This window comes from Theobroma cacao, chromosome 1, assembly GCF_053813885.1.
Source record: "Theobroma cacao isolate CCN51 chromosome 1, ASM5381388v1, whole genome shotgun sequence".
NCBI lineage: Eukaryota > Viridiplantae > Streptophyta > Magnoliopsida > Malvales > Malvaceae > Theobroma > Theobroma cacao.
Window position 1 is genome coordinate 36,602,613 of NC_142639.1, and position 26,844 is coordinate 36,629,456.

The window sequence follows — 26,844 nt, forward strand, 5'->3', positions numbered from 1 at the left end:
GAACTTAGTGGAAGACAAGGACATGTTCGTGTTATAGGTAGTTTAGAAGCTCAATGAAGAGCCCTTTTTCTTAGATAATCGGAGTCAAAGATGCTTATCAACCGGTTTAATTTCCATGATTGTCTGCATTTATCACTAATATGAAAGCAAGAAGTGACGATCAATTAACTTTTTCCATTTAAATTAAATGTGATATATTTCTTATTTACTTTGTTTGACATTTTCAAGAGACTAAAGGAGGGTTATGTTGGACAGGATTCCAGAACAGAAGACAAAGGCTGGCGCAAATATAAGACTTAAGCGAGTCTCTCGTCTGCAAACAAATTTGCTAGATTACAACACTTATACAGAGATGAGCCTACTGGGAGAAATGGCCCTGCGAAAGAGCAAAGAAGTTTTGCTTGAGCTTGATTAGTACATCTGAACTGATGCTTCCTCCCTTGAGAAAATGGGAATACCAATGCGCAGAAAGCTTAGGGTATCTTTTCAAATCGGGGTCGTCCAAATCTACGTAGTAGAAGCCGTAGCCTGATTCATAGCCATCCAGCAACTCAAATACATCCAGGAAGGACCATGCAAAGTACCCTCTTGTATTTGATCCATTCCTTTGAAAATTTAAGAGCGAGAAGAAGGAAAGGAAAGCGTTAGACGGTATACATGATATGGATAAGCTGAAAGAAATCTATGCAAAAGGATCAATTGCAATCTACAAACACTCAAAAGGTCGATGGCTCTTCGGCCATTCCTTAAAGTTCGAATTGGCATACCTCACAGCATCAAGTACACTTCCAATGTAGGCATGCAAATAGTTTACCCTCGAGGTGTCTTCCATTGTTGAATTGCGCCTGTTTCTCTGACCTGCCAAAGACACCAGACCAACTTCACCAATGAGATGAAAAGCAAGACCACAAGCATAAACAAATATGAGATATTGCCAACCAAAATCTTTTTTAAATTTCCAAATTACATTCTTTGAGCCCTAACGGTGTTGGTATTGGAGTTAAGAAGCATATATTTTCATACAGATTGCTATCAAATATGGTGGAATGAAAGAGGGATATAATCTGCATGACTAAATTGTATCAGCAATTGTCTGTTTTTCTTATAGGTGTTTAGCCGTTATGTTTTTTCAGCTTATTCCTTTTCGCCAGCAGACTTGGCAATTGTTCTACATAATATGTTTTATAATAGTCTATTGAATTGAGAGCCATGATATTTTATTCAAAAAAAGTATTCACAGCTCAGATATCACTGATGTAAATTTCTGGGAATGACTCTGTTTTAATTGCTGCACATCATTCTTCTCATGTCCTCATTTTACATTTCCCACATGAAGCAGCTAAATTATTTCATTTTCATAATTTCTTGGATTCTTGACTTGGAAAAAGGCATGAATCCATGTAGGTTGCCCTCTGTTCTATAATTATTTAATCTACTTGCTGTTGGAGAGAGGTAAAGAGAGATACCATTTTCAAGAATGTAAATAGGGGGATTTTCATAAACTTGCTTGAAATACTCCAGCACTGCTTGCAAGCCCCAAGGCAGTATGGGCAACTGAGTGGCAAAGCTGGTCAGTGAACCATTGAGCAAGCATGAAATAAACAAAGACTGGCGATAAAACCTCTCAACTCACCTCGTAAGTCAATGAAGCATTCCCTACATCTGCCACAAAGAGAATCCATTTAGTTGTTTTCCTCCAGCATTGCTAAATAAAGGTCTAGAATGGCTGTTTTAGTTAAGTATGTTAGCATTGCCTTGAATCACTGAATTGAAAGGTACATCGTTTGACTAGATAACCTCAGTTAGTTCAGTCAAAGCAGCAATTGAATTTAACATTTATTAAGTTTGGCAAGAATATGTAAAGAACATACTGGATATCTTTACAGCTAAATCTGTGTTATAGTCTCTTTGCTTCAATTCCCAACTTCCAGGGTCATCTTCCACATAATATGAGCTGTAATGAATCACCCCTAGGAAATCAAAAGAACCCCTAACCAGTTCAGATTCATGATTGGTAAATGTAGGAATTCTGGAGCCTGCAATTTTCTTCATCGTGTCAGGATAATCTCCAAACACCAAGGGGTTTACAATCCTGAAGTACAATGCAGACAAAGATGTAACTGAACGGTGGAATAAAATTTCTGGTAAAGTCAGTAGTTCCAAAGGCATGTAGTTGACAAAACAATCAACAACAATGCAGAAATGACAGAATTTTCAAGAAGTCGAGCCATGCATTGATATATAATCACACTTGATGCCGGAGTCTGAACTTACCAACCAACAAAGAAGTCATTGGCTCTTTGAGTTGCAATGGCATCCTCTACTGAATTTGTTAGAGGAAAATTGCCAGTTGTATAGATGCTAATACCTATGAACCCATGCTGCTTTCCCTGCATCATCATGATTCATGTGTATTAATCTTAATGGACATCTCCTTTGCTATTTCTCAGTGATTAATAAGTTCTTTACATTCTTTGACATTGAAACGGCATGGAGAAAATTGGCAGTTAGAGAACTTAATTATGTGCAGTAAAATTAAGGGAACTTGTTCTAGGAACAAACTTTAAGTTTAATAACAAGGACGTTTATCGAAATGAAATGTTGGAGCAGAATTCAATGTGGCTAGTTTCCATGTAATTTAATCAAAATGAATTGCATAATTGGCAGATAAAAAAGAAAAAAAATAGAAAAGGAATTAGAAAAGAAATAGAGTTGAACTGCTCAACGACTTTGAAAGTTTGGATATTATTACTTGATACTTTTTCTTGTACAATCTTGCAGCTGATGCATGAGCCAACAAGATATTATGAACGGCTATGTAGGGCTCGGATGAGGAGTTTCCTCTTGTGCAGTTTACTCCAAATGGAGGAGAGCAGTGCCTAGGAGGAGTAATCCCTCCATCATAACCTCCAACTGCAAATACATCGGGCTCATTCACAGTAGTCCAATATGGAACCCTGTCTCCAAATTCTTGGAAGCATACTTCAGCATAAGTGGTGAAATCATTCCTGCATTCACATATTGATGATTCGTATTGACCTATTTGAAGCCTAATGTACCCCATGCATAGAAAGACAAATTAAGAATTGAAAAAACTAAAGAGCATTACACAATCCTTCGGTTAATCCATCCTCCATATTCATCTTCAAGTGCCTGTGGAAGATCAAAATTGTGTAAAGTAACATGAGGTTGTATTCCTGCATGGTCAAACCGGCAGATATATCAGTGAAGTAAAAGAAAAGCCAATATAGTTTCTGGCTAGCATTTTTCTCTTCTACTTTCATAGTGAAACCATATTTAGGCACAGCTGAAGAAATGGTAGAAAGTTTGCCCCAACCATGGCTGATTAGTTCGTTAATGAGATTGTTGTAATAGTTTAGGCCCTTTGGATTGACAGGCCCCCTTCCATCTGAAAGGGAACATGAAGATAGAAAAAAATGTGAGCACAAGACCAGGGAGCTGCTTAATTCTTCAGTCGATATGACTAAGCAAAAATCTAAAAATCATACTTGGGATTAGTCTTGACCATGAGATGGAAAATCTGTAGGCATCTAAGCCCATTTCTGCCATAAGGTGCACATCCTCCTGAAAAACCATATTGTCTTATTACATGGAGACCATCCTCCAATAAAATTTGATGGGGTGTCAAAACAAGGGCATATAATAACTATGAATACAACATTGACAAGTTTATGGTCATATATTCATTATGAATACGAGACAAAACACTTCTTTTCTTCATCCACGACTGGGATCAAAGCTTATTTTATGCACCTGGTATTTATGGTATTGATCAACCGTTATGTCTCCAGTGGCTCCATTTGCATACCCTGAAATGGTCAAACGTTTGGTGATTGGTGCAAATATTTGCTTAAACGTACTGTTAGTCAAGATATGTAGGGGAAGAATCAGACCAGCGTGAGCAAAAGTATCCCAAATGCTAGGAGCCCTCCCATCTTCACTTGCTGCTCCCTCCACCTATTTCATATATTTTAATGAGCTTGTTTTTCTTCGGATTCCCACATTTTGTCTCAAAACATTTATGTATAATTATAGTTTTCCTTTTACAATAACTTTCCCTCAGCCAGCTACCGTGTGCAAGCAACACAAGGTCAAAAACTGAGAAGATAAAAAAATCTTGAAGAGCCGAACTGACCTGATAAGCAGAGGTAGCAGAACCAAAGACAAATCCAGGCGGAAAGTCGGATCTGCTATATTTATCAGCGCAAAGCACTGCCACCGCCAAATTTATCATAACTATCATTTGCAAGGAATACAGACTCCTCATTTCTTTTTACCCTACAGAGAGAGTTCAGTTCACTTCAGTATCGAACTTGTTTCTGCTCTCTCACTTGCTAATACTTGACTATTTGTTCTGACTTGCAATTAATAAATGCTAAGAAGATGCTTTTCAAAAAAATAAATAAATGCTAAGAAGACAACTCTAGTACATAACTAATGTTGACAAAATAGAAGCCCATGAGTATCGTTTTTTCCTTTTTTATTTTTTGGGGTGACGGAAATCCAATCGAAGTCAAGAAAAAGAAAAAGGCCAAATTTACAATTCGTAATATGAGGTTCATTATTATCTCGAGCACTGAAAATGACAAAGCAGTGTATTCTAACTGAAGTCATTAATGACGCTGTAATTTAACTGTCCTTGTTGTCTGTTTGACTTGATTAGGTTATGAAAAGAAATCCAAGATCATAACGCAAACGAAAAAAAAAAACAAGGGAAGGCAGTGGGTCTTTGAATGAGTGAGGCGAGGGCCTAGAGCCACACATGTACCTGTCGTATCTAAAGCACGTTGGATTGGGATAAAACAAAGCTGAATAAACTAACTCCTCTTTGTTTTCCATGGAAAACCAACAAAATTCAGTAACTGGGCACCTGCGTTCTCACCCAAATAAAATGCATTTATTTAAGAGAAAATATGAGGGGCGAGCATTGTTTTGCAGTGACTCTTTTTTTAATAATCGTTATATATAATTGGAACTTGGAAGGCGCAGTTATAGTTAAATTACTTATTTATAACTTGGGATATGAAATTGCCAATAGAAGAAACATAAGCAGAAAACAAATGGATAATAACAAGACAAGACAGAAGGAGAGAAGAAAAGTCATAGTTTCGGATTTACTGCGATAAATAAAGGTTCAATGATATTTGCCCCACACAGTTTATCTTTGGCATGAGAAATAATTGGGAAAGGGGCAGAAGAGGATTAGTGAGGGAAGCCAAGGACGGACGATGGTGGGACAGAACAGATGAGAGTAATTAAGACCCAGTGCTGGCAGTTCCTGCTCAATGGAATAGCTAATGTGTTGCCCTAACTTGCAGCAGTTGTGATTATGGAGAAAGTTGGTGTATGACTGCTATAATGCAGTATCTTTAAAACACATCATCAACAGATGTATCACTTGTTAATACATGAGAAATATGGGTAAACTATGATTATCATAGTAACATGTATAGCTCCACATAGTGGTCTTCAACATTGAGTAAAACACATACAAACATGCATGATATCTAGGTGAATTGTTTAACTTCAACGTTCTCCCTTAATGCTTGCATTGAGAACTCCCCGTTTATCTCTATGATAGTTAAATTTTAACTTGCTCAGTGATTTGGTTATTATGTCAATGAACTGTTCTTTAGAATTGATGCCTAAGAGGATTCGAATTTCAACCGTGCCTTTGCTTATTGCTTGTAAGAAGTCCCCATTGCTAGTCTCAACATTCGACCGATGTTGTGTATCAAGTTCAACAAACATCTCAACTTTTGGAGTCATATAGTTGGAGTAGTCATTATTTAATATCCACTGTCTAGCATCTGCTATCTTTGGTTTGGTATGTGTCATGAAGAAATGCTCATCTGCGACCTTAGCTTTCTCTACAGATTGAATGATCTTTTCGACATGACTAAATTCAATAGTCAACTTGATATAATTGTCTTTCACAATTTCTTCGGTAGAGTGTATCACCAAGAATTGCACTGGAAGTCTGGCTTGTTATGTGTGTCCACTAATGAAGCTGACTATTAACACAATTATATCAAGCTAACTATTAAATTTTTCTTTAGCAAATGAAACTTCGTTTTAAGTGCTTCTAATACTCTTGAATGCCTAAAATTATAGCAAAGGAAAGAATTAAGAAACTGAATAATGTAGAACGCCTAGTAGATAATTTTTAGAATAAACTGAGCGTCAAAAGTAAAAAAAAAAAAACCCAAAAGTTATAAATGGTCATTTTCATAATTTTATAATTTTTCTTGTTTAGTTAGGAGTCTTATATAGGAATTTTAAGTATAATAGAATTTTTTTTATTTAATTTACTTATATTATGATTTTAGGATAGTCATGTTCTAATTAGGAATATAATATTTATTTTATTTAAATCTATTGTTAACTACTTTAGTTGTACTAGACAACTACTTTAATTGTACTAGATAATCAGAAGTAGAGTTTTATTAGGATCAGGGCCTATAACACCAGGACTCTTAAGCTTAGTTTTTTTGAATTATAAAATAATATTACAAATTTCTATTCTCAACTTGAGTTTTAAGTTTCAATATTTGAAACTTAGTTATTAACTTTAAAGGGTTAATCAGGTGCTAGTCTTTGTTTCCATGTTAACTCGTTATGTCAATTGGTATCAAAGCGGGGAAAACTTATCCAATCTAATGGCAAGTGACCTAGTTATGGTAGGCAATAGTTCTCATGGTGAAGATAATGGAACTGAGACCTCACGATTTACCTTGTCAAATCAAGGGAATATTAAAGATTTTGAGGATTGGATTGCAGAAATAGACAGATTTTTCGAATATATGGAGATTCCAAAAGGAAAAAGAGTGAGACTTGTTGCTTGCAAATTGAAAAGTAGAGCTTCTGCATGGTGGGAAAGGTTGCAGTACAAAAGGAATCGTGAGAGGAAAGCACCAATTAAACCTTAGTATAGGATGAAGCAGTTGTTACAGAAAGATTTTCTTTTCCTTAAATTTGAGCAGATTTTATTTCAATAGCACCAGAGGTACCATCAAGGTCAAAAAACAATACATGAGTATACTACAGAATTTATGAGAATAGTAAAGAGGAATGACCTAAAAGAAACCGAAAGGCAACAGGTTGCTAGTTATCAGAGACAAGATAAGGGTACAAGGGTTGCGAAATTCATCTGAAGCACGAAATATTGCTTTAAAGGCTGAATTGATACTGCGAGAAAAGAACAGACTTGATTATTCTCGCAAGAGTTATAACGTAGATAATAATAGAGCATTCAACGATAAGATTGAATAAATCAGTATAGGATAATTTTGCACGTAATGATCGATATAAGGAAGAGAAGGCAATTGGAAAGTAGAAAGTGACAAATGCAAAGGAAGGGCAGAAAACTGCAGATCCCTATGCTAAACCAATCCGGGGAAAATGTTTCAACTGCAATCAACCTGATCACAAATCCATCAATTTTTTTCTAAAAAAATTAGTCCATGTGGTGGAGCGAAAAGAAGAGGATGATGAGAGTTATTATGGTCCAAATGGAGATAATGATGAGTATGCAGATGCTAACAATGATGTATGTGATGAGAAAAATGATGTTGTCTCCAAAACAAGAGGATAATACTCAACAACATCAATTATTTCGAACCAAGTGCGCTATTACTAACCATTTATTTGATGTGATTATTGATAATGGTAGTTGTGAGAATATTTGGTAAGGATGCTATGGAAAGTTTGGATTTTAAAGCTAAAAAACACCCTCAATCCATATACTATTGGCTAGATTAAGGCAGCAAAGAAGATTCATATAACAAAACGGTGTAAGGTACCTTTTTTTATTAGTAAATATAGAGATGAGATATATTTTGATATCGTGAATATGGATGCTTGTCATTTATTATTTGGTAGATCTTGACAATTTGATGTTGCAACGCAACATGATAGAAGAAAAAAACACCTACATAGTGGAGAAAGATGATATACAATTTACTTTTGTGCCAATGACGAGGAAGTGCCAAAACTGAAACTTCTAAAGTGAAAGGGAGGACTTTCTTTATCCTTATTCATTCAGGAAATGAGGTAAAAGTTGCTTTCAATGAGTCAAAGGAGGTGCATACTCTAATTGTAAAACAAGTGTTGTCAATTGAAAAGAGTCAAAAAATAATAAAGCATTCAAAAGCAATCAAACTGTTATTAGAAGAATTCAATGAAGTGATGCCAGAAAATTTACTTAACGAATTACCACCCATGAGAGATAATCAACACCATATTGATATGATTCTTAATGTTAGACACAATGGCAATGCATATGTTGTGGATTTGCCATATAAAATGAAAATTTTCAAAATACTTAATGTGACGGATATTTACCCATATCATTCATGAGATTAACCCTTATATCTAGATATATAAGTTAACTAAAGGTCCAATTTTTCTCAAATGGAAGGGACTTACGTAAAACGTCTAACAGATAATTTCTTAAAGCAAGTTAAACGTCAAAAGCCAAAAAAAAACCCAAAAGTCATAAATGGATATATTCATAATTTTAATATTTTCTTTATTTAGTTATGAGTTCTATATAAAAATTATAGGAATAGAATATTTATTTTATTTAAATCTTTTGTTAACTACTCCAATTGTACTAGACAATCAAAAACAAAGTTTTATTAAGACTTGGATGTATAACAGACCTTAAGCTTAAGTTTTTTGAATCATGCAATAATATTACAGATTTCTTTTCTCAACTTAAGTTTAAGTTTCAATATTTGAAACTTGGTTCTTAATCTTAAAGGCTTAGTCAGGCGCTAACCTTTATTTTTATGCTAACTCGCTGCATCACTGAGCCAATACCTCCGAAGAACAAAATCTTTCATGTTAAAACAGAAAGTCTACCACACCTCCATTAAGGCTCAGGAGAACTACTCTCTCCCCAAATCTAGTTCCAGTAATAAGATATTTTCAAAGAATCCTTCAGAGAAATTAATCATAATTGCAAAAGATTTTGTGCATGCACAAATGTGAAAACAAAATTTACGAGCCAAGGCCAAAGGCGGAGAGACACTCGGTTGAGGTGATATGAAAGTCTCCAAAAAATGCATCAGAAACTGTTGGACAACTGATTGCACTAAACAGTGGTGTGCTGCAAATGAAAAGCTGTATTTTCAGGATTTTGTATTAGCAGTACAATGCCCAAGTAGATTTTCCCTTTAATTTCCTCAACTACAAGCTAGTAAGGGGTTAGATGTACAAAGGCCTAACATCAATTCCGGCACATGATATAAATCATTGCTTTGTATTGACCGAACAATCAATATCACAAAATTCACTACATAAAAAATCCTATCTTGAACAGAAACACAAGTTCAAATAATGGTTTTGAAGTTTATTTTAGAACCACCATTTGCACAGTGAAGGAAAGAATGTGATAACCTATAGTCGCATTTTACTTTCCAAAGTGTATCTAATCATGAAATTCGTAGCAGAATAAATAATTATTAAAATCTAAACAATTAGTAGTTCTGAGAGTGCAATTCAACCTCCGATCGTTTGTATAAGCAGTCGTAAATGGAGACAAGAATAATTCCCCGTCTCATCATAAACTGTGAAAATTTATTTTCCAAAATTCCATCACAGAAAGTTGAGCTCATTGAACAATTGCTGCGCACACAATCTCACTTGATAATCTAATGATACAACGCCAATATAACAAAAACAAACTTATTCAAGAAATTAGACATAACCATATCTCAAACACCTCAGTCTCATCCTCTAAGAAAACCAAATTCAAAAGAACATCGTTCTTTAATGGAAAAGCTCAAACCCAAATAAAACAAACACACTAATACTACTAACAATTATCACATTGTAAATTTCTCTTATTTCAATAAGACTACTTACTAGTAATTTTGATGTGATACACTCCCTCTAAGTGTACAAAGGCAAATCAGTCCAAGCACCAGAAACATGTCCATTCTCACAGACAAAAGCTCGTACAACAGGCTCTCCATCGTCATGGTACCCGAACACACGCCTCAAACAGAAAGCAGAATGCAAATCCCAAGTCTCTTTGCAAGAGCAAAACGCGCAATTCAGATTGATCTTGCCTCTGTTCCCATCATTTATCGTCCTCCACACCCGAGATTTCTTAAAATTCTTGAAAATGCCTCTGAAAAGCATGTAATTTCGCTTCTCCTCAGCGTGAACGCATCCAGGCCAATCGCAAATGTATAAGCAATCGCCTCGAAAACGGCTCGCTAATAATTTGTTTCCTTGTTCTCGGCTTAAATTCCAAACACCGGATGCTAAATGCGACCTCAGCGATCTAGAAAATTTCCTTCTTTTACAAGAGGAAAATTCACGCCCAATTTTAATTGCTCCATTATCTATTGTTTCTTCAGGGTAACCGTCGGTCGAATCGGACGCGTTATAAACGGTGTCGTAATATAGATCATCAAAAAGTGACCAGGGACAATCGGACTCCGGAACGTCTACTTCCGGGTTTGGATTCGGATTCCCTTCCGTTCTGCTCGAACAGGGGTCGGTGGACGGCGTTAAGGCTTGGGAATTTGCTGGCTTGTCATAATTCTCATCCGGGCCAAGCTCGCGTTCGAGGCCGAAATCGGAGTTCTCTAGAAGGACGCCGGCGTGGGTGAGGCCTGGGCAGCAGACTGACAGCTTGTGGAGGGAGGCCCAGCCGCCGGCTGGAGCGGACGATGAGCCGAGGAGATCGGCGCAAACGGCGGGGATGGTCTTGGAGCATTTTTGTTTCCAGCAGGTGTTGCGAATTAGAGAGGAGAACTTGGCGCAGACCGAAGCAAGACAAGCCCAGCTTCTGGGGTCGTCTTCGAGCTTCGAGAAGATGTTTAGAACGACGTCGTCGGGGAGTTTCGAGAACGGCGTCTCTGTCATTTTTGTGTGGGGGAAATGAACAGGCGAAATTCGGTATCGCCGGTTTGCTCTTGTATATTTTCTTTCGAGTTAAAAATGGGCCGAATGGGTAACCTTTCGTCTGGGAGGTTATCAGGTGGGTGGATTTCCTATTTTCTGTTTCTTTTTCTTCGATGAACTTTGCGTGACAGCTGAGGGAGGTCAGCAGAGTCCGTGTAAGCCAGAGAATCTGGTGGCGGTGAAAGACCGTGGGCCACTTTGTATGGACAGTTACGGTAACTAATAGTAGTATTAATCAATTTTTGGTACACTACTATTAGTGGTATTAATCAATAATTAGAGTCCTCATTTAGTGGTAACTGACTGTAGTGATGGCAGCTGCCAGGTCCAAGTGTCAGAGAACGCCGAGAACAAACTCAAAACAAAAACATCGTTAAGAGCCAAATAACTTACGTAAAAGTATTATTAGGAATATGTTTTCGTTCATTACTAAAAGGATCGATTGCCAAACAAATTTTATTGTTTATCTTTTCCTATTGTTCTTCTATTCAGGATTTTCCCCCACACGTTAAAGCTTAAACGTTAAGAATCCCATTACCACAAAAAGAAAAAAGCATACAACTTCATTATCCTTATCGTTGAACCCTGACCATACAAAATCATCATCACCCAGGGACGGAGAGATGGAGAATTTCGTTCCTCATCGAATCCCTCGACATATCACTGTTTGGTGTTGAAATTTCACGTGCCCACTTATCAACTTGCCCCAATGTCACTTACCAATTTGTCCACAGAATACGACATTATACCTGCATCTCCTTATTTATTCATTAGTTCCCCTTCTCATCTTATCTCAAAAATGTTTTTGCACACAATTTTTAAACTGGCAGTGCCACCTTCCTTTAATATGGTTCATACAGTGAGTTAAATGCTAAGGCAGTGCTCCATTACCTCTCTGCACCCCAACAAAATTCATTAAACCAACAATCAATCATAATATTAAATGCTAAAAACAGGTATATAAAATGTCTTCAATAACAGCACAAACATAAAATGTTTTAATGAAATCCAACATGATTGCTAAACTTTTTTGACAAGTTTTCCAGTGCTCAAGGTAATTTTTTAATAAAAAACTTAAATTAATAAGAGTCTTCAGCTTCTGGGTCGCAAATCAACTCAGCAATTGTGTCTTACCTGTCAAATGAAATTTGCTGTCAGGCTGCAGTGAAAATTTGTATACGAGAATTGGATATAAATGGAATGAAATCAACATCTTCATAACTAAGAAAGTATATCGACAAAAGACACTTAAAAGAAAGGAGCTTGAGCTCAAGACCTGGATAAACTCTTGCTCCTACTCCTGCTTCTGCTCCCACTTGGACTCCTGCTAACAGTGCGTCTTTTTGGACTCTTACTCTTTCCTTTTTGACGCTGCGAACAATCCATTAAATGATATTAACAAATAATGATCACTAAAAGGAGGGAATGGTCAACCACAGAAGGCAAATTTCGCACGAAACTGCTCAAAGGTACAGAAACCAATTTCTCCACGAAAAAAAAAGCACCTTGACTTTTGAAAAGTTGACAACATATATACAAAAAAATTACTTACAGAAGGCAAAGGAGATCTGGATCTTGATCGAGATCTGCAAAAGTTCCAGAAAGAACCCAAGTTTAAAATCAACACCTTCCTTTTAACAACTTTCATCCAAGAGCCTTGATGCCCCTTCCACGTCAGAATCACCATATTCAAAAGGAATAAAGAAGAAAGCATAAATCTTTAGCAGTTAAATAAGGAAATAAAGAATAGGACCAGCTCACAAACCTGCCTACGTAAGGAAAAAAAAAAAAAACCTAATCTAACAAAATGAAATTCCTTAAAAGAATTATTTTTCATATTCCGACACCAGTGGATAGAGAATGAGCATGCTTCGCTATGTGCCACCAAAATCCACAGGTTAATCCACATAGCATGTCCTATTAGCTTGGCAATATCTGGAGCTGAAATTGACAGTGAAATGTTTCTACCGCTCAATGATGGTGACTTGCAAATCCCAATGCATTTACTTCACTGAAATCCAGCTCTACTATTGCAATTCCTTGTAAAGAAATCCAGCTCTATTATCGCAGTCCATTGTCTCCTTTGTTCCAAATCTAGCACCCATGGACATTTATGATGCTATGTACATTAGAGAAGGGACACTGAAGGTTTTAAAGTTGCCCATCTAAAAAACAGCATACCTCTGCAACCAAACGAGTTGCATGCAATTGAACCATATTCCCACAAGATCCTAATATCCAATTCCCAGTTTGCTGCATTTATCCATATCTAAAAAAACAAACAAGGCAATTTTCATATGACAAAAGAAAAAAGGTGGATGTAGTTCAAAAACTGGGTTTAGTCTGGACCCAGTTTCTCAGATAATCCATCTTCTGGATGAGGAAAGCATGTACGTTAAAAGCAAAATTTCATGTTGACAACCACAAGAAAAACATTGAGTCCAAAAAAAGTATTTGCAAATATCTAATCATTTATACCCCAATTAGATCCCATGAATGAAGAAGCACACAAACATGTCTCCACCACATTCCTTTACCTTACACAATAAACTAAGTGTAAAAGAAATAAAAAAATAATTACTGTTATTGAAGGTGTAACATAAGGTCTGCCAATTTTCACTTTGTATTACACTACGATTAGATGCATATGTTTTTTTGTGTGTTAAAGGGGCAGGTGAATAATAACATTTTATCGCCAGTAAACAAATACAGAAGTAAGAAATGGGGACGATAGAATGTAATGAGTGGCCAAATCATTCCATCAAGTTAGCAAACTAAATATTCATTCTTCAAAATGAGTTAGTTCACTTTCTCAAAAAAGTGCACTTATTTCATTCCAATTCTTTTTCATTTTGAGAAACCAAAATGATTGTAACCTCTAAGTCACACACCCTACACTTATCTAATTTAGAGGATTCATTCTAAACAAGGAATCTTCAAATACAGCCAAAAATCAACTGCAAGGTCAACGAATCTGATGCATTTACATGTGACCACAAGCAGTTAATAGTGGAAGGATTATCTGTAAAACCAACCACCAGTAACTAACAACACTGAATAGCATATTATGGTAAGGGGAAAGAAAGTGTACCTTGACAAAGAGCGAGTCCTTGATGCAGAGCGGGAACGAGAAGCAGACCTAGATCTTGACTTTGCTGGTGACTTTCGCGAAGGTTTTGCTCTTGGAGACTTGCTGCATCACAGTTGCAAGTTTAACATGCAACTTTAAGCCGTAAATAAAATTTCATATCCTAAAATAATAAGAAAAACCTGTGGCTCTTGCTCCGACTATAGCTCCGTCCACGACTGCGGCTGCGGCTACGGCTGCGACTACGGCTTCGGCTCCGGCTACGGCTTCTTGAGAGTGATCGACCACGACTAGGGCTTCTAGAGGAGTCCCGCTTAGAATCATATTCCCTAACCTATTGGCAAAAAGTATAGTAAGTATAATGGAATGTAATAATAGCAACTAAAGAGAAATAGCATTAAAAAAAGCAAGCAAGCTAAGCTTTAATCTTCACTGAATCATTTTCCTTCAGTTTCTAGAAGATTAGGTGGAGATCATATACCCGAACGTAAGCCCGAGAAAATGCATTCCGAAACTCAGAGTCATCAAGTTTCTTAATCTGCAAAAAAGACCAGGAATTTTCGTACATAATCAAAATTACTCAATGGCATTAACTAAGTTAAGGCAGTCTTCCACGCTGTCAATAGTGTAAAAAGTAAGAAAGGCAACTTACAGCATATTTCATATCATCATAGTTGGTGTAGTCCACAATCCCTGTTGTTCCTGCAAAACCAAAACACAACTTATATCAGTAAAACCATAGTAATAAAGTGATTTAACTTTCATTCCCATACTCTAGACCCGATTGTTATGGTTTTGATCAATTCAAATATGGAAACAGAATGACTAATTTTTCAAACAAACTACAATTGTACATAAAAGCTAAAGGATCAGCCAACAATTGTGAGGATCCAACATAGTGTCTTACCACTACCATCACGGAAAACTTGAGAAAAACAAACATCCCCAGCTCGACGCATGTGATCCTGAGGAAAAATACATCATGCAACAAAGTTTAAACTTCCTTCACCTCTAACATTACAGGTTTCTTTATTTAATTTTTCAATTGGGGTTGGGGGCACAAAATTACTGAAATCAACTTTTACCTTAAGGTCCTGCCATGAAGCAGAAGATGGCAATCCAGTGACTAACACTGCACACGATAGAAATCCATTAAAGACAAATCATATGCAGCCAAATTTACCTAGCAAATGGATATGAAGGGAATCAGATAGATATGCAACCACGATATTCAGAACGTCTGGATGGCCCACGCCCACGCCCACCACTAAAACTGCTATGACGATCTACTGATGAACGCCCACGCCCACCATGTGCAAGTTCAACCTGTAATTAATTATAAGCATGAGAACATAGCCTAAAGAGCCCAATCCTTGACACAATGGATAGATACTAAATAAACCCTAAACATGCAAGAAAGAATAACTAACCCGCAAACGATGTCCTCCAAAATCATAGCCATCACGACCACGAATAGCATCTTCAGCATCTCGAGCCTCTTCAAACTAAGAAAAATATATAATCAACACAAGAAACAAAAGCCCAAAAACAATAGTATCCACCACCCCCAAAATAAAAAAAATAAACAAAAAAAGAGTCAGCATCTTTAAACTCACCTCAACAAATGCATAACCTGGAGGCCTTGGTGGAATTTTCAGGTCAATATGGGCTATAGGACCATACTGAAACAAAACAAAAAAGAAGATATGTAAGCTTTAATAAAACCTATTGATCTAAGAAAAGCATATTAAGATTCATTCAAACCCATATCAAACAAGATAACTCACCAAAGTCAACAGTAAAAACTGTGGTTTCACTCCATATAAATCAAAGAGGCTAACTTTGTTTCATAGGAATAGTAGAAGAAGAATTGATGTGCACCAAACCATGTATAGAACAGAAGCACAGTACAACTACATATATATTTTCCTTTGATTTTGGTAACCAGGATTAAAGATGAAATTTGCAGATTAACTAGAATTTATGCATCCCAACTAGAACAGGCTTCGGTAGCAAATTCTCTGGTTTTAATTAGCTTCTAGCTGCTTTTTTTTTAATGGAGAACTAACTCTTATCCAATTTGAAGTCCTAGCCCTTAATTTCAATGTATAATAGAACAGAAAGTAGTAAGAATCTCTCAACATCTTTGCTAATGAATAAGGTGGGAAAACCATACAATTAATCATCTAGATTTCTCTCATCGACTTTCTTTATCTCTAGACCAGATTTGGCAATCTTTACACCATAATTTCATTTCCTAGCATCTAAAACGCCCTAAAGATCAAATCATAAGCACGGAAATCAAACCATAAATTTGAAATATATATTTTTAAGTTCAAAGTTCCACCTAAGCAGTGCAATCTACTCTTAATCCAGCATTTTACAAATAAACAGAAAAACGACTCGTTTACTCATAAACAACTTCCATTTAACCAAAGATAATGGAGAGTTAACGGTGAAATTGAAAATAACCAAAGAGAGAGGAAAGGTTATTTACCTTGTAAAACAAATCTTCCACTTCCCTCTCGCGTACATCGCCAGGAAGATTCCCAACATACAGAGTTCGACTCGAACGGCTACTCATTTCTTTTTCCTGAGAAATACAAAACACAAACAAAAGCAAGTCTCAGGAGAGCTCCGTTAGGTTTTAAAGAAAAAAGGGGAAAATGAACCGATTTAGGGTTTGAATTCAGGAATTAGGGTTTTTACTTGCGAGAAGGGAGGTTGTTCTGAGACGACGAGACGGAGATCTTCGGAAAGAGATTTATTTAGGGTTTTGAAAATTGAGAGAGACAAAGGGGGACGGTAGGGTCTGATTAAGCGAGAAAACAATGTTAGAAAAGCTTATGGTGTGGACGAGTGTATAGAAACCTACTTGCAACGCTTTCGATATTATTTCAATCAAGCGGCGTCAGATCTACGAGTATATCTTCTGGCTTGACCCGTCCAGCTACACACCTCGTTGCAACCGCTGAGCCCTCTTTATTTCGTGCTGGGAAATGCTGACGTACACTCAAACGTTTGCTTAATTGATTTTGTCCACTTGTATGTTGCCACGTAAGGGGAGCGTTAAATAAAGAATCATTTTCTTTGCTTTGTTTTGGTAACAATGTAGGATGTTTCGCTTCGTTTCATTATTTGAGTTTATAAGTACAATTTTTTTCTACCTCTTTTGCTTTTTCATTTTTCTCTTTAAACTCAAATAATGGTATAATAAGATATTCATTTTTAATAGGGTAAATTAAGAAAAACACTTTATAATTTGACATTTATCTATCTTGTGCTTTTGTTTGTTAGCATTAATTAACATGGTTAGTAAATTATTAATAATAAAATAATTGTATTTACATCACTAAATATTAATTAATAATAAATATAAATAAAAAAGGAAAACTAAATTTTTAGACCTATTTTTCCTTCAAGAAAAAACTGATAAATTGAAAATATTTAACACTAAAATTAAGTGCTAAATTTTTAGTTTTGAAAAATTAAGTATACTGTAAAATTTGTTTAGTATTCTATTGAAAATAAAATATTAAATAGATGTTTTGTTGATATTTATAAGTACTTGATATTAATAAAAGTTAAAATAGAAAAATAAATAATTAGAAAAGAAAAAACTATAAGATTAGTGTAATTAAATGAAAATTTGTTCCTTAAATAGAACCTATTGGGCATGGCTAGAGAATGCATAAGAAATGTTATTCAAGTAGAGTTGTTTTAAAAGTACTATCACGATAAACTAATGTAGTATTTGACAAACTTGGTACCAAAGTGCTGTAATATGTGAAAAAATACTTGGCAATATTTTAATTCAAATTTAATAAATAAATAAATAAATAACTCAACTTAATTTAACAAAATCATAAATTTTAAATTAGAACAATTTTATATCATTGAAAATAAATTAAATTATTATATGAATGTGAACAAATATTTTTTCTATAATTTATGAATTATTAAAAGATAAAAGTGAGAATATAAAAAAATCTCATTAGGTATTTATTATTACACATTAACACTTTTTTAATAAGTTTTGATATGTAAATTTGTCTAAAAGTTTAAATGAGTTAAAAATTTTAAAATTTTGAGAGCCTAGCATAATGCTTATGCTTTTGTAATAAAAAGATTCTTCCATAAACTAGACCAAACACCTATTAAAAATGATTGAATACATTAAGTAGCTTTTTATCAGATTTCATTAAAATCTTTCTATTGAAGTGGTTTTTAAAATGAATTATCACATACATAAAAATTTTCATTTTCAATGGTTTATCAAACGTACTGTCACATTAAAATATCTTCTTCTTTCAAAAGACACGATGTGTTTAATAAATTATTAAAATTTTTCAATGATTTAATTTTTTCAATTTATTTAGTAATTCATTTTCTAAAACTACTTAAATTAGAAAAGTTTAATATGTTGATAATCTATTCAGTCAATCTTATTTTAAAAAATATGTGTTATTTAATTATATATATTTTTTAATTTTTACCAATACAAAAATACTTATAGAATCATATCTCTTTGTTTACAAAATATTCAATAAAAAATATATTCAATATTTAATTTTTAGTAGCATATCAAATAATTTTTATATCATAAGTTCGGTGCTTAAAATTTTTAAAATAAAAAATTAGTACTTAAATTTGTAATATTGAATTTTTTCAATTTATGAAATAACACCCTAAATTTTAAAAGTAAAAGTAATTGAAAATAGACAGACAAATCATCAAAGCAAGCCAATTCCTCAAAAGGGCCTTCCGCAACAACCATCAAAGCATACATTTTTTCTCTTTTAACTTGATCTCATTTTGAAAAAAAAAATCACGCTCAAGTAAAATTAATAATTTTTTCCCTTTCAATGATCATTTAATAATAATAATAAAAAAACAGTTACATATTAAAATTTATAATAGTGTTAAATCGGGGAAATTGAAAAAAAAAAAAAAGGAATTTTGACATATTAAAATAATAAAAATGGGTCTGAAAAAGTGAGATAATATGAATAAGAAAAGAAAGTACGAAAAATATTCTAGAGATGAAATTATCACCATTGTCAGAACCGTGTTAGAACATGGCCAATAACTAAGCATTAGTATACGAAGAAGATGAGAGAAATATAAGCTAGCCAATAAAATTGCTCTGCTGAATTATAAACATGTATAATTTGTTTATTTTTGATTGCTGTCCTGGCTTTTCTATTAGCCATTGGTATAAGTCAATCACTAGTTATCACGTAAAAATGAAATCTTAGATGCTACTGGAAAGGAAGACATCTAAGACTTAATTTGTACATACTAAATGGTGATTGCCCTATTGTAATGGCTGAAAGAAAAGCGAGGACGACAACAAAAAATAAGCAAACTATACATGTTTATAAATGAGCAAAATTACATTCATTATAATTCTTTATGATGATTTTGTACATTGGAGGGATTTTATAGGCAAAATTTACCTATGCTAGCTCTTTCATTTAAACAAAATAAAAAACAAATTTTTAATAAACTAACATACACACAATATGTATGTCTGATAAGAACAGGATATGAATGAATAAACTAAAACAAAAAATACAATATGAATGTCAAATACGAACATAATACAAATGAATAAACTAAAACAAAAATGAAGAGAAATTTATTTTTTGAAATAGAAATACATATATAGGTTGTTACATAAACTTGTTTCTCGTAAAAGAATAAATATTTTTAAATATTTAATAATGTTGAAGATGTAATTAAGATCATAATTAAGTTGAGAGGAAACTCTTTAAAATTATTTATAGCCAATTTATGAAAATGGTATCGAAATTAAAGCTTACGAACTACTTGGTATAATTTCTATTAATGTGACTTGCAAAGTTAGTAGTATTTCCTTTGAATAAACATTTTCTTCATAATTCCTTTTCAATGTGACTTTTGTAGTTTTTTTTTTTTTTTCTTTTCAAGCATATGCTTATTCCTTGGTGAAGCTCCAATATTGCTCTCAAGAAAGTTGGAAGATTACACACATTTCGTAGTTTGAGATGCAAGAGAGTGGAAGAAAATTGTATCTGTTCTTCTATTGACACAAAACTCAAAAGCAGCTAACTTTGCGTATATCTACTAATAAAAAAGTCAGTAATACTAAATTACCCATATTTTAAGATTTTACTATATGAATTAATTTATATAAAATCCGTTAGTGTCCAAAATAAACATTTCTAAGCAAAATAATATATTTTGCATGATTATGACACATTTTGAGTTTTTGTAAGTTTAATGACATGACATGGTTTTATACCCATTTTACTTTCCCTACATTAGAGAAATAACAAAGTAAAACTTAACACTTCTTAGACAGAATCTAAATATGCTAAATAGAGATGGATTACTTGCTTTCTTGCTTGTTTCGAGTTTTTGCTCGTCACTCTAAGTTTTTGGGTATTGTCGAAAAGTATGTGATTTTGAAACTTGATAGTTTTTGGGTAAATTTTACTTATTCTTTATTTACATTTTAGATGTTATGTAACCAAGTATTTGATAAAATTCTCAGAGAAAACAGTCATATCTTCTTCAAACAATAATGCACCAAAATATGAGTTTCAATCTTCAAAAGAAATATTGTTGAGCTGATCGAAGAGCTGCTTTTTGAATATCCAAATCTGAAAATAATTATGTAAAATTCTATTTTATTTATCAAGAAAAAAATGTAAAATTTTTCAGTTTTATTTCACCTCAAATCACATACAATTTTTGTTTTTATAATTTACCCCCCTTTTAATGGCATGTCAAAATTAAAATATACTCCACTAAATAACAATCAATATTATACTTAAGATGAAGTAACATGTTATATAATATAGTTTTAAAAGTAACTTAGTTTAGCAAAAGTGCCTATAATGCTCGTGGCGAACAAGATGTTAGATTTAAGGTTTTGTTGCCACTTACCTTCGTGCAAATTGTTTTGAATGTATGATATTCAAGTTCACTTGAATATTCACTTGATTATTATGATTAAAAAATTATTCAAAGATTCATAATCCAAGGAGACTATATGGTTCTCAGAATTTGAACTATAACTGCAATATTATGAGAGTTCAATGGACACATCAGATTCTCAAATAATGTTGCTCCACACCCAGGAATGTGACCAAAGACTAATCATTGCCTCTTTGCACAGGCTCAAAACAACAATACCCGTTCAACAATATCCATTCCAAAGAAAAGGAAACCAAGGTAATTTCGAAAAGAGTTAAAATACCAATCCGAACAAAAAATACAACAATCTCCATGCATTATTATTCTTGGAAATTCAAAGGATCATGAATTATTACTATGCATGATGGCCAACACCATCTTCACCTTCCTTGCCTTTCCGTGTAGCAGCTCTTAATTTACGTTGCTCCTCCTTATAAATTCGATTTCTTCGTTGAAACTGCAATAGTTATCAAGATGGACCATAATGAATATCGGTATATGATAAGGATCCTAACACCATTTTATCAAATTGACATGCACATCATCACCAAAGATTATGGGATAAACCAAAAAGCTCTAAATTCAATCTACAATGCCATGTCCCAAAAAGTAATGTGTGATTATCTTTACCATTGACCTAGGCTCACATCTAGAAGTGAATGATAAAGCCACAATGAACAAAATATACACAAGCTCATTTATCCTTCATGATTATGCATTCAGACTAGCTGACTCTGCAAACCATTAAAACACAACATCACAGAGAATATATAGGGCTCTTCAACAATAAACCACTCCTGTCGTCACTTGACCATCTTCATCTCATCACACAGTTTCATAGGTTACAGAAAATTGATGTCCTTTAAGCAATATCACAGGGTAGATGCTACAGTTACAACATACTCATAAATCTGTATAAACAAAAATTTTAACAAATTCCCTAAAACTACTGCAAAAAGTCGCAGCCATATTGATCCAGATATCAGGGGTTGAAGCTCTAATACCTTTTAAACTATCTTGTACATTTGATGTTTGCAGGAAACTAGTAGCAAATATGGGCGGAAAAGCATATAGTTATCAATTTGCAACATATATATAGTAGCAATTCAAGATACCTTCTTGAAGACCCCTTATGATATTGATGCCTACACATCCTTAATCTATTACTCTACCATGTGCCACATTTTTGAATTCATTATATACCTAAAGAAGTTGAATTTGAACTTTCTATGCTGCTGGACTTATATGAATTAAATTACAAGTAAAGCATATCCCAGATACAACTCAAGATCAAACATATTACATCATATCTCCTTTTCTTTTCCCTGCTTTTAAGTTGCTATAACACTTCATCTTCTTGAAAACTAATGTGCATGGAAGCAAATTTGGAGATTGCCCTTCTTTAACAAATAAGGTAAAAAATGAAATAGAAGTGATAAAAACAGAATAGTATTGTGCAATTCTGGTTCCAGAAAGTAATTAATGAATATGAGGAATGCAATTAGAAATTAAAAAGAAATAATAATAGTCTTGTAGAGAAGCATTGGCACAGGCTCCATGTATCCACAGTCCACGGTGAGTGGAATCTCAGCCAGTATTAAGATTTAGATTACCCATTACCATGAAAAGTTCAAAATAACCTGAAGGTAAAGGAATTTTCAAACTAATGAAGCTATATCTCACTGGATTATAATTCACACCCAGATGCAGCACTGTGACGCAAATAAGGCACCTACTAACAATAAGTCATAAGCAGCGCTTGGCTCATCAAATCAGGGTAAGCTAGAACTACACATGCTACAGACACCAGTGACTTGGATTTAGAACTACAATTGAAACAAAACGATGCAAACACTACTTATTTACAAATGATCTTCAAAAGAACTAATTGAGCCGATTCCAGCCCAATTTGGGGTTATGCGAACACGCAAGGCGTGAAATTTAGCTAGCTCAATATCAATATCTAACAAGCATGAAATTCAATAAGCAATAAAGAATTAATTATCTAATTTAATATGCATATCTCCAGTGTAATTAATGGCTAAGATTATAATGTGATGAATCGAAAAAAATGATCTAAGAGAACAAATTGGACACTCCATTGGCAAGAATACAAAAGAGTTAGGGTTTTAGGAACATCTCAACAGCAAAAAAAAAAATGCAGAAATCCTGGAATCGAAGCGAGAATAAGTTAATTAAAAATTAAAAAGTGAACGAAGAGGGCGAGAGATTACCTCTTTGGAATGGTGGAGGCACTCGAGATAGTCTTCGCGGAGTAGAGCGCAGTCCTTGGGCTCTCTGCAACGGGACATACACTCGCTGAAATCGACCCAGAAATCGTAGCACCTACCTTTGTTCCCATTGATTCCCCAACCTGACGCCATGTCTGTCGTTCTCCGCCCGATCAGATGGATTGTAGTCGAGTAAAAATGTTCAATCTGATTGTGCGGAGAAGTGTGTATTTACGCACGGGTTTGCGGGCTACCCATGGACCACGGGTCGTCATCCGTTTTTCGGACTAATCAACCCATTGCAACATTGGAAAATAACAAAATGTATTAGTAAAACATTTGTTCTTTTGTTATATATACTCTACCACTCGAACTAGTAACAAATTAAATAGATGCTAAGTAGATATTAGGGTAAAATAACATAAAGTCATGTAATTGGTCCTTGCCGTGTGTAAATACTCTTCTTTTTCTCTTTATATTCTCCCCATTGCACCTCTCTTTTCTTTAAACCAAAAACAAAAAAGGTTGTCTTGCAATGAACAGTCGAGTACTTGTGTTCGAATAAAAGAAAAGCCAAAGTGCCGATAACAATAACTATAAGTTGATTGTGTAAGGAGACTGAATTCACTACAAAATGTGAAACCAAATCTTTCGTAAGATAACAATAAATATACTTTTTAGTATTACATCTTAACATACTATAATAATTTGCCAAGTATATTAAAACGAAGCTTAAAATGCATTATCAATCTATTGTTATAAAAGAACCTAATTTTCAAGGGAAAAATTTGCTATAAAAGAATTTAATCCTATAAACTAAAAGAAAGTTCTTCTCAAGATTATATATTTGAAGTTTAAATTATACCAAATATGTCACAATTCAAGAGTTCAGATTTGCATATTAAGCAGTCCAAACAAGCTCAACTCACGTAGTGTAATTTGATTTGAACTTTTAAATTTGATTGTATATATTTAAATATTACAAGTAATCTCTTTAAATTAAATCTCTTATCATTATCCCCATCTTATAACTTAATTTTATATTGTAAACACCTCTAGATAAATACAAAGCATTTTATTTCCCAAAAGCTCTACCTTCTTCTTTTCTTTTGTGTCTACTATTTTATGAGTTTTAAGGTTTATTTAAGCTCTATTTTTGTATGAGGTTAGGCTTAAGTTCCGACACGTGACAGTTGATATTAGAATCAATGTTCAAGGAAGAGAGATGGCATTGACGGGGATCAGTTTGCACCATCTTAAGAAGTTAGGGAGACTAGAGGTGCTGCCTAGCAAGATAAGTCAAGGGACATTATGTCGTTTTTCAAAAGTTGAGTAACCAAAATGGAGTTGGTCGTGGGAGAGACTAGGGACAAACTCAAGGAGTTTAAGGCCAACGTGGAGGAGTTGAGGTTTAAAGATGACAAGCTTTGCGGAGAGTTGCAATCAACCTTCAATGAATTAGTAGAGATTTTGAACCATCAAGATGCGGTTTTTAAGGAGTTAGTCGAGTTGTTACAGCAATAGGTGGGGTGCAAACCGCTTAATGGAGGACTCGTTTAAAGGTGTCAAAATCCAAGGAATTTCAAGGTAAGAGAGAAGCCAAAGAGGAGGAAAATTTCCTTTGAAGCTTGGAGCAATACTTTAAGGCCATGGGCATCACGAAAGATGCTCTACAGATTAATTTCGTAGCAATGTATTTTGTAGACATTGGATTGTTATGGTGGAGATGTAGGTGCGATACGAAGCTTGGGAGAGTAACCATTAACAGTTGGACGAAGTTCCAAAGGGGAGTTCCAGAAGCAATTTTACCTTGAGTACGCAAATGATGAGGCACATGGCAAACTTAAAAGGTTTACCCAACCAGGTGAGGTAAGAGAATATGTTAAGCAATTTTCTGAATTATTGTTACAAATTAACGATCTTGGTAAAATGGAGGCATTCTTTTCTTTTATAGATGGTCTCAAATTGTGGGCCAAATTGAAACTCCAAAATAGAAGTGTGCAGAATGTCACCGAGGCTGTGATTGTGGTGGAATCATTGGTGGATTTGTATAAGTTTGACAGTAAGCCTTTCTTCTCTAAACCCAAAGGAAAAGGTAATAATGGGGAAGAGAAAGATAGTGGGTCCAAAGAAGAGGCTGATAAAAAATCTCCACACCATTGGACCAAGGTAATCACCAAGTGGAAGGGTAAAAAAAAGGAAACCCCTCAAATGTTTCTTGTGCAAGGAACAACATTTGACGAGGGACTGCCCTATATGTAAAAAGCTTGTAACCATCATGACAAACAATGAAGATCTAAGTGGCAACCAACATGTAGAGAAACCCGATAAACAATCACATCTAAGGAGCCTAGTGTTGCACAAGGAAAAAGAGAAAAACTAGTGTAGTGGCAAAAAGTGCTATCATCCACGATCAAAAGAGCCTAAAAGCGCATTGAGATTGAGTAACGACGTGTTGTGCTTACGGAAGTAACAAATGACAGTGGCATGTTGTATGGTTCGAGACAGATCAAGATCAGCGGTGACGGGATTGTCATAAATAAGGATAAAAAAGCCTAAGACATGGGCACAGAATCATCGAGACCAACCAATTACTTGTGAAACTAAAGGATTGAGGAAAAAAGGGATTTGTCTACAACAAGTGCCTAAGGAAACAATACATTCCAAAGAAATGCGTATGAGCCAAAAGTGCACAAATGATGTCGTTTAAGGCGTGAGAGGACAATTGTAATGTAATAATGCATCTCTTAGCAATGAGGGCATTGTTGGATTGAGTGAGGGAGGATGTCATGGTCTAAAAGTTCAGACTAATCCAAGTAAGCTACACAGCCAAGCAAACAACAACACAAGCAGGCTAGGCAACCTAGACAAACAAAACAATAAGTATAACTTAAATATTGTAATTTGATTTGAACTTTTGAATTTGATTATGTATGTCTAGATTTAGATTATATTAGATTAAGATTAGGATTTGGATTTAATTTGAATAATCTCTTCAAATTAAATCTCTTATCATTATCCTTCATCTTATAACATAATCTTATCTTGTAACAACCCTTTGAAGAAACACAAAGCATTCTATTTCTCAAAAGCTCTCTCTTTTATTCTTTTCTTTTGCTTCCGCTATTTTGTGGATTTTAAGATTTACTTAAGCTATATTTTCAGAGTTTAAGGTTGTATGAAATTATGCTTGAGTTCCAGCACATGACAAATACACCATCCTAAGTCCCAAATCAAATCTAAAGGTGAGTATTGGTTGATTTCGATTATGGAGGAAGCCAAAACTAACCAAATCAAATGGGCTACATAATCAATTGAAATTGACTAGACCAATGAAAAAATTGAGCAAATTGAAGCCAACCATGATTTGGTCAAATTTCTTGATTGGTTAGAATTTTATTAAGCTTGGACTTAAATGGGCCAAGCCAAAAAATAACCCATTAATAATATATATAATAACTAGTTAGCAACCCAACAATGAAAGATAAAAAGAGCAAGTAGAAGGCATTTAATGTCCTTATTCATTCTCCTATATGAAGGATGAAAGCATTTAATACCCACATACCATGTATTAATGCAACAATAAGAGCTTATTCAGGACAACCATATGTCATCACTAAT

The 26,844-nt window shown here is 34.4% G+C and overlaps 4 protein-coding genes across 5 annotated transcripts; all 4 read right to left on the minus strand.

Annotated features, from left to right (window-relative positions):
* Positions 1-154: 154 nt before the first annotated feature.
* LOC18613554 (beta-glucosidase 11-like) lies at positions 155-4,431 on the minus strand. The gene is made up of 13 exons (XM_018122794.2): positions 4,157-4,431; positions 3,915-3,978; positions 3,775-3,830; positions 3,510-3,585; positions 3,338-3,409; positions 3,110-3,197; positions 2,753-3,008; positions 2,275-2,390; positions 1,872-2,092; positions 1,634-1,662; positions 1,467-1,554; positions 768-858; positions 155-605 (listed from the first exon to the last, which is right to left on the minus strand). Exons 1-13 carry the CDS (start codon positions 4,286-4,288, stop codon positions 359-361), a joined length of 1,536 nt encoding a protein of 511 aa, XP_017978283.2. The 5' UTR covers positions 4,289-4,431; the 3' UTR covers positions 155-358.
* Positions 4,432-9,697: 5,266 nt separating this feature from the next.
* Positions 9,698-11,046, minus strand: EID1 (F-box family protein). The gene has a single exon (XM_007050851.3). It carries the CDS (start codon positions 10,900-10,902, stop codon positions 9,919-9,921), a length of 984 nt encoding a protein of 327 aa, XP_007050913.3. The 5' UTR covers positions 10,903-11,046; the 3' UTR covers positions 9,698-9,918.
* Positions 11,047-11,875: 829 nt separating this feature from the next.
* LOC18613557 (serine/arginine-rich-splicing factor SR34-like) lies at positions 11,876-16,880 on the minus strand. 2 transcript variants are annotated; one of them, XM_007050853.3, is made up of 14 exons: positions 16,739-16,880; positions 16,527-16,622; positions 15,646-15,711; positions 15,460-15,534; positions 15,253-15,355; positions 15,115-15,161; positions 14,937-14,994; positions 14,682-14,731; positions 14,511-14,567; positions 14,212-14,363; positions 14,033-14,134; positions 12,494-12,527; positions 12,218-12,312; positions 11,876-12,075 (listed from the first exon to the last, which is right to left on the minus strand). In XM_007050853.3, the coding sequence occupies exons 2-14, from the start codon at positions 16,611-16,613 to the stop codon at positions 12,072-12,074; spliced, it is 930 nt and encodes a 309-aa protein (XP_007050915.3). In that variant the 5' UTR covers positions 16,614-16,622; positions 16,739-16,880; the 3' UTR covers positions 11,876-12,071. The 2 variants fall into 2 exon arrangements, with proteins under 2 accessions (XP_007050915.3, XP_088659637.1); XM_088803511.1 differs by lacking the exons at positions 11,876-12,075; positions 12,218-12,312; positions 12,494-12,527 and adding an exon at positions 13,184-13,210.
* Positions 16,881-21,159: 4,279 nt separating this feature from the next.
* Positions 21,160-23,457, minus strand: LOC18613558 (NADH dehydrogenase [ubiquinone] iron-sulfur protein 5-B). The gene is made up of 2 exons (XM_007050855.3): positions 23,227-23,457; positions 21,160-21,449 (listed from the first exon to the last, which is right to left on the minus strand). The coding sequence occupies exons 1-2, from the start codon at positions 23,374-23,376 to the stop codon at positions 21,348-21,350; spliced, it is 252 nt and encodes an 83-aa protein (XP_007050917.1). The 5' UTR covers positions 23,377-23,457; the 3' UTR covers positions 21,160-21,347.
* Between the last annotated feature and the right edge of the window lie 3,387 nt (positions 23,458-26,844).

Bases quoted from the DNA above. Each gene is read 5' to 3' on its own strand.
- LOC18613554 (XM_018122794.2), bottom strand. From the start codon at position 4,288: ATGAGGAGTCTGTATTCCTTGCAAATGATAGTTATGATAAATTTGGCG. The intron at 3,831-3,914 runs GTCTGATTCTTC...TGACCATTTCAG, and splicing joins GGATACTTTTGCTCACGCTG to GGTATGCAAATGGAGCCACT. The intron at 606-767 runs GTATGCCAATTC...AAATTTTCAAAG, and splicing joins AGTGTACTTGATGCTGTGAG to GAATGGATCAAATACAAGAG.
- EID1 (XM_007050851.3), bottom strand. From the start codon at position 10,902: ATGACAGAGACGCCGTTCTCGAAACTCCCCGACGACGTCGTTCTAAAC.
- LOC18613557 (XM_007050853.3), bottom strand. From the start codon at position 16,613: ATGAGTAGCCGTTCGAGTCGAACTCTGTATGTTGGGAATCTTCCTGGC. The intron at 14,732-14,936 runs GTAAGACACTAT...TTGGTTTTGCAG, and splicing joins AGTTTTCCGTGATGGTAGTG to GAACAACAGGGATTGTGGAC. The intron at 14,568-14,681 runs GTAAGTTGCCTT...TCTTTTTTGCAG, and splicing joins ATGATGATATGAAATATGCT to ATTAAGAAACTTGATGACTC.
- LOC18613558 (XM_007050855.3), bottom strand. From the start codon at position 23,376: ATGGCGTCAGGTTGGGGAATCAATGGGAACAAAGGTAGGTGCTACGAT. The intron at 21,450-23,226 runs GTAATCTCTCGC...TAACTATTGCAG, and splicing joins GCCTCCACCATTCCAAAGAG to TTTCAACGAAGAAATCGAAT.